The 6,778-nt window shown below is 49.3% G+C and overlaps 1 protein-coding gene across 13 annotated transcripts in view; it reads left to right on the forward strand.

Annotated features, from left to right (window-relative positions):
• Nucleotides 1-6,567, forward strand: part of Dym (dymeclin) — a 296,172-nt gene extending 289,605 nt beyond the window's left edge. For all 13 annotated transcript variants that reach the window (XM_063277161.1, XM_063277165.1, XM_063277162.1 and 10 more), the window contains one exon: nucleotides 6,192-6,567. In XM_063277161.1, coding sequence (XP_063133231.1) covers nucleotides 6,192-6,341 — 150 coding nt within the window. In that variant the 3' untranslated portion in view covers nucleotides 6,342-6,567. The remainder of the gene's footprint in view (nucleotides 1-6,191) is intronic.
• Nucleotides 6,568-6,778: the final 211 nt, after the last annotated feature.

Below are 6,778 nucleotides of genomic sequence, written 5' to 3' on the forward strand. Positions count from 1 at the left end.
AGAGAGAGAGAGCGAGAGAGAGCGCTATACTGTCTGTGTCTTGGAGCCATGTGTGTTGCGTCCAGCAGGCTCTTCCCGCAGTGGCAATGTGTTTACATTGTCATATTGTTCTGTCTCAGCCTTCTACTTCCCTGTGGTACACACCCAGTAGACTACAGCTTGCAAACACTGTCTGTAAAATGATCAAATAAATCTTCACCAGACAGCAGGCAGGGCCCAAACCCTGTAGGCCACTCACTTAGTTACTTAACAACAGCTTGATACCGTCTAGGACTCAGACAGTTGGGAGAATTGCCCTTGAAGACCGACAGTTGAACACCCAGGACAGAGGTATCTGCCGAGAAGGCCAGCTGTATGAATCCTGCGCCTGATTGACTTTAAAGTCGCATTGGGGTCAGCAAGCCTGGCAGGGAATGGAGTCATCTAACAGACGGTCAGAATTGAAAGGAACTCCTAAGTCCCACGTTGTACACAAGCCGAGAAACCGAAGTCCCAGAGAAACACCCTAAACGCCCAGCTTGCTTTCCTGGCCCCAACCTGGGCTGCCAGAGTGCATGTCATAGTGAGACACCCAGGCACCAGGTTGAGTGAGACCATTGAAGAGCATTTCTTGGAAGGCCTGGAAACCTTACATCCACCCTAGCTATAGATGTTTGGAGGATGGACACCCCAATCCTTGGTTTGAGAGGCTACACTGGAAGAGTCCCTCTGCTGGCTGTGGCCTCTGGGCATGTTACCCAACTTCTTCACTTCTCTTTCTGTACAGTAGTTTAAGACCTGACACATGATTATTGTGTGGATATGAAGTCCTTTGTTCATTCAGTTCAGCAAATAAGTGTCCATAACAGGCCAGATGCTTGGTTACATATGAAATAATTCAAAAAAACAGGATCTGCTGCACCAATGAGAGCTGAGAAGACTAAACCTGCCAGCTGGGGCTGCCATGTCTGTCTTCAGTAAGGTGCTCATGGTAAAGGTGTGTGTGTGCAAGTATGCATGTGTGTGTGCGTGTGTCTGTGTGTATGCATGTGTGTGTGCCTGTATGTGCATATGTGTACCTGCATGTGTATCTGTGTGTGTGCCTGTGTGTGTGTGTGGCTGTATGCGCATATGTGTACCTGCATGTGTATCATCTGTGTGTGTGCCTGTGTGTGTGTATAGTGTCTATGTGTCTTTGTGTCTTGTGTGCACGTGAGCATGTATGTGCATGTCAGTGTGTGTGTGTATGTGTCTGTCTGTGTCCTGTATGTGTATCCTGTGTTGTGGCTGTGGCTGTGTGCCTGTATTTGTGTGTGTCTGTATGTGTATGCCTGTGTGCGTGAGTATATACATGTGCTAGTGTCATATATATATATATATATATATATATGCATGCCAGCCAATGTCACATCCCATCTCTTGGGCTGTCCCTGCAGGCTCCTCCCTTGATCCAGCCCCATCTGTCCAGTCCCGTGCAGCTCAGAGAACTTGTTCCTTCCCACCCCAGCTCCACCTTGAATGTTGCTGGAGGTGTCACATACTCATGAGTACCTGTGTCATGGCCCCCATTTCACATACATGGTAGGAACGACCCCTGTCACATTACTGTAACTGTAAACCTGCCTCAGGGTCACTCTTTCTTCCCACCTGCCTGCTTCTGAGGGAAGGCTGAGTCCATGTCCTCTCAGTGACTAGTCTTTGTTCCCTAGAAATGTCCGTGGCCTGACCCTGTGTTTGGAGCTCAGCACTCTTTCCTAGCTTCTATGCAGGGAGGCCAGGTGCCCACCTCAGTAAGGAGCAGAGGAGAAACGGACTTGCATCCGTCCCAGTATTCCTGGTCTCTTATTTGTCATTGTACTGTCAGTGACAACTGCCAGCATTCACTGATGGCCCCTTCCGTGTCAGACATTCTGCAAGGCCTCCCTGTCATCACATGGCTTACCCCATTTGAGCGCTCAGCTGGGAAATCCAGACAGTTAAATGCAAAACCTCAGCAAATGGTGCTAGACTGTATCCTAAGAGCCCAAGGCCGAGTAGGGGATGAGACTTCCAGAGTCACAACTAACAAAGGCAGACTTCCTCATAAACTGAGTCAGGGCACTCTGTAGCCACAGCCGTGCCTTTAGTCCTGTGCTTATTACGCATTGGGAAATACCTATAAAAGAAGGGAGGAGGAGAGAAGTCAGGAGAAGCAGGGAGAGGAGGGGAGGGGAGGGTTTAAATGATGTCTTCTGAATAGTCTTTCTCATTGCTTCAGAGATTACACGAGTACCTAAAACACATTTTAATATGCCTGTTAATGAAACCAATTCTGTTTAGCTAGAAACGGCCTTGCCTTAGTCTCAGAATTGCTGAAGTAGGTTGAGTCACCTTTCCTTTGTAGCCTAGCTGGCCTGGGACTCACTATATAGACCAGGATGGTCTGAAATACACAGAGATCTTCCTTCCTCTGCCTCTCTAGTGCTGGGAATAATTACTAAGTTATCGTGGAGACCTTCTGCTGCAATGACCATTGTTCAACTTGAGTAATAACTTCATTATAAAACTACCCATATCTGCCATTGGCAGTTTGTCCTCATGAGCGCCATAGTGTTATATCCCCAGGGTGCACTGGACGCCCAGTGATAGTGAAGGCTGTACATGATACGTGGGAGCCTTGGCTGTTCCTGGCTGAATCATTTTCTTCGGATGAGACACACAGTCCCCACCTTGTACCTTTGTTGAGGGTGAGATGGGTTCCAGTTTGTAGCTGTTGATATGACAGACCACCCAGGGATGCTGGCCGCTCTTTCTCATTTCCACAGCCTCCAGACTTCAGCACTTTGTTTGCCTCACACCCTTCAGGACAGTCACAAGGATTTCCCAGCGCTGTGAGGGTGGGTGCGTTTGGTGACAGCCAATAGCTTAGTTAGCTCTTGCCTTCCTTGAAGTGGGTCGTGTGTGGACAATTCCAGCCTCCTCAGACACAGATAATGGGCTCACCGAGGTCGCCTCCTGTCCCATCAAGACCTTCTCAGAAACCTCCCCTGACATGGCACTGTGTGGAGAAAAAGCCCCACCCCCTTGAGTCATTTGGTTGGTTTGTTTTGTTTTTAAACAGGGTCTCTCTTTGTAGCCCTGGCTGGCCTTAGAACCCACAGAGTTTTCTACCTGCCTCTACCTCCTCGGTGCTGGAATTAAAGGTGTGTGCCACCACGTCAGTTTTTTGGGGTTTTTTTTTTTTTTTTTTTTTTTTGGTTTTTTTTTTTTTTTTTCTTTTTTTCGGAGCTGGGGACCGAACCCAGGGCCTTGCGGTTGCTAGGCAAGCGCTCTACCACTGAGCTAAATCCCCAACCCCACGTCAGTTTTTTTAATTCTAACAACAAAGACCCATGCTCCTTAATGGCTTCATTGCCACACAGAAATGCAGGGCGTTTAAGGAGAGCAGTGTGCTGCCCAGAGCTCATCCTCAGTGGTGCCTCAGAGAACTGCAGCTGACCGCAGTAGTAGAGCGTCTAAACTCCAGTCGGTCAGATGGGGGCTCTTGGCCTCACTCCACCCAACAGGCTGTGTGTGTGTCCTTGAGGCAAGCACGGAGCCTGCTGACACCGGGTGACCCTTCTGTTAGGGGGTTACTCGGCAGACTGTTGTGCTCTCTGGTGCAAGGCTGTGCTGGGAGCAATCTTTGAAGGTTTCATGAGAGTGAGGACCACTTCTGGCTGTGCCCTACTGCTACAGATGCCTCTGCGATGGTTGGTCCTTGTCTACACTCACATGACAGACACTCTGGGGCCAAACAGTGAGAGCTGTCTTTACTGTAGCACAGCCTGAGAACGACTGCCTGTGGTGTGTGCTAGTGACTTCGAAGGCCAGGGAACTTCCTCTTTAAGAACATTCTGAATTTTCAAAATGTAACTCAGAACTTCCCCAGCCACAAAAGAATTTAACTCTGTTTGACTCTGTCCCTCTTTGATCATTCTGAAACCCTGGGGATCTGGCACATGGGTGTTTTCAGTCTGCATTATTCTGACTCATACACATTCGCACACACACGCGTGCGCGAGTGCGCACACACACACACACACACACGCACACACACGTTGTAGGAATTGTGTGTGTGTGTGTGTGTATACATGTGTGTATGTGTCTACGTGCACCTTGTGTACCCAAACCTTCCTTTCCTGAATCGTGGAATCTCCCAGTGAACGCCATTTAATTTCAGACCAAAGTTTGCACCTCACTGGAAACCACAAACTTGTCTCCCACACTGGGATGGAGGGTACTGATAAGGGCATTCTCTCTATGCTGACTCTTCTTCAGATCCTCCAAGACTCCCAAGACCTTAGTTAACCCACAGTCTGTATCTTTGGACACTGCTTACTAGTGCCGACACTCCCTGCTGCCTTGTAGACCCATCAACATAGTCCCTTGCCTTGGGACTCACACTCGCTGTCCACTAAGGGTATGCTTCCTCTCCATCTGGACATGCCACCACGGCAGGCCCTGTAGCATCTCCCCCTTCCCACTCCTTGGGTGAAATGTTCATTGTTGTCCCCACTGCTGTTTGTCTATCCTCCCATGAATGTGTACTTCCTGTGCCAACAGGAACTGCTACACTCCAGGCCTCAGCCCACACAGGCCTCCTGGCACCAAGCAGCAGACACCAGAGTAAACAAATGTGCTCTGTGATAACATTCAGGGAGACGGTAGAGCTCTCCTATCTGTCTGTGAGACTAGGGCAAGCTTAGTGCTCAGTGCATGGAGATTAGCTCACTAACACAGTGAGCTTTGAACACCTCTAGTACTCTGGGATGCAGCTACAGCAGGCACCAGCCTCTGAGCCTGAGCACAGGGCACACATGTGGCTATGGGTGCAAGCAGGTGCCTTGTTACCACCTCTCTCAGGCTTCTGCTTCAGCCTTCCACCTATATCCTACCACCCTGGCTTGTCCTTGCTCTCCCAGCGCTGCCTGTAACAGAGATTACCACATGGAACCTCCTTGGCTGGGGGAAAAGGCTAAAGGCTTTTAGTAGACCCCAGCTGCTCCTCGGGCTGCAGCGAGAAGTTGCCTCTGTCCGAGGTAGATTAGGAGGTCAGGGATAACATTAGAGCTAGAAGCTGAGTCCTGATGCTGTGGTACAATGTAAGTGCTACCTCAGGCCACTACCTGCCTGCTCACAGCCATGGAGAATGTGCCAAGGCCCGAGGGGATATACAGAGCCAGCCCTGAGCCTCCCACAGCCCTAAAAAGGACTTCAGCCTTTCAGTCTCCAGTAGGATGAAGCTGAGGCCAGACAGAGAGCCAGATACTTTCTAGTGATGGCAAACTTCCCTCTTTAGTTCATGGTTCAGGATTTTCAATAAATAAATAAATACCACTTAATCGTTAGCAATTTATCACACTGCTGGAGTAACACAGCCACTCACACAAGTACCTGCCCACACCCAAAGTCTGTATGTCTCAGAGAACTTTATACAACCTGAAGAAGGTTAAGAATGTTTGAGGGAAGAGTCTCACCTCCAAAATAACCCACTGCTCAAGACAGAATCTCTCAAGAGGAGCCGGGCTTTGGCCCTGAGCAGGAGAGAGGGTACAGCGTGTCTGCCACCCAGCAGAGACCTGTCTCTTTTCATCCCGCCTCCTTCAGGTCCCTCCTCAGCAAGCCAGCCATCATCTTAGTCAGGTCACTGTTGCTACAATGAGACACCATGACCAAAGCAACCTGGGGAGGACAGGGTTTGTTTCACTCGCACACTTCCGTACAACAGTTGAGGACAGGAACTCAAAAGACAGAGCAGGAACCTGGAAGCAGGAGTTGATGCAGAAGTCATGGAGGGGTGCTGCTTACTGACTGGCTCCCCGTGGCTTGCCCAGCCTGCTTTCTTATAAAACCCAAGACCTCTAGCCCAGGGATGGCCCCACCCATGGGCAGGACCCTCCCCAGTCAATCACTGATTAGGAAAATGGTCTACAGGCTTGCCATAGCCTGGTCTTATGGAGACAGTTTTTCAGTTGGGATTCCCTCCTCTCAGATGACTTTAGCTTATGTCAGACTGACATAAACCTGGCCAACACAGCAGGAGAGTTATATTCTCCCAACCCAAAAGCCATTTGACAGTCGAAATTTGTGAAAGGCCTGTATTCCTAGCCTGTGAGCACTGAGGGAAGGGACTTGCTGTACACACACCACTGCTTTTGCTCCTACATAAAGTCATCTTGTTCTCATTGCAGAAATTTCCAGAACTGAAATTCAAATACGTGGAGGAAGAGCAGCCTGAGGAGTTCTTCATCCCATACGTCTGGTCTCTGGTCTACAACTCGGCAGTTGGCCTGTACTGGAACCCACAGGACATCCAACTGTTTGCCATGGACTCAGACTGAAGCAGGACACGGCCATGCCTACCCCAGCCCAGCTGCTAGTTACTTCACGTCCAGGAGCAGAGCAGACAGACTGCCCGCCCGGTGTGTCTTCTGCCACAGAGGGTCACACAGCCTGCTTCTCTCACACACTGTGACTGTCGGGAGACTTCTCAGTTAGCGGTAGTTCACTGAGCTTTGATGTACTGCAAGGGCGAGCACAGAAATAAACGGAAAACATGCTGTTCAACATGCGACTTACATTTAAACTTCTAAGCCCAAAATCTAGAGCTGCCCCAAGATACTGGCCTTAGGCACATAACAAACACGTCAACAGGAGAAAACCATTCCCCCCTTTTTAAAAATTATTACTGTTTTTAGATTTATCTTTATTTTTCTGTGTGTATGAGGTTTTTCGTGTGTGTGTGTGTGTGTGTGTGTGTGTGTGTGTGTGTACACAC

The sequence above is a fragment of the Rattus norvegicus genome, chromosome 18, assembly GCF_036323735.1.
Source record: "Rattus norvegicus strain BN/NHsdMcwi chromosome 18, GRCr8, whole genome shotgun sequence".
Lineage (NCBI taxonomy): Eukaryota > Metazoa > Chordata > Mammalia > Rodentia > Muridae > Rattus > Rattus norvegicus.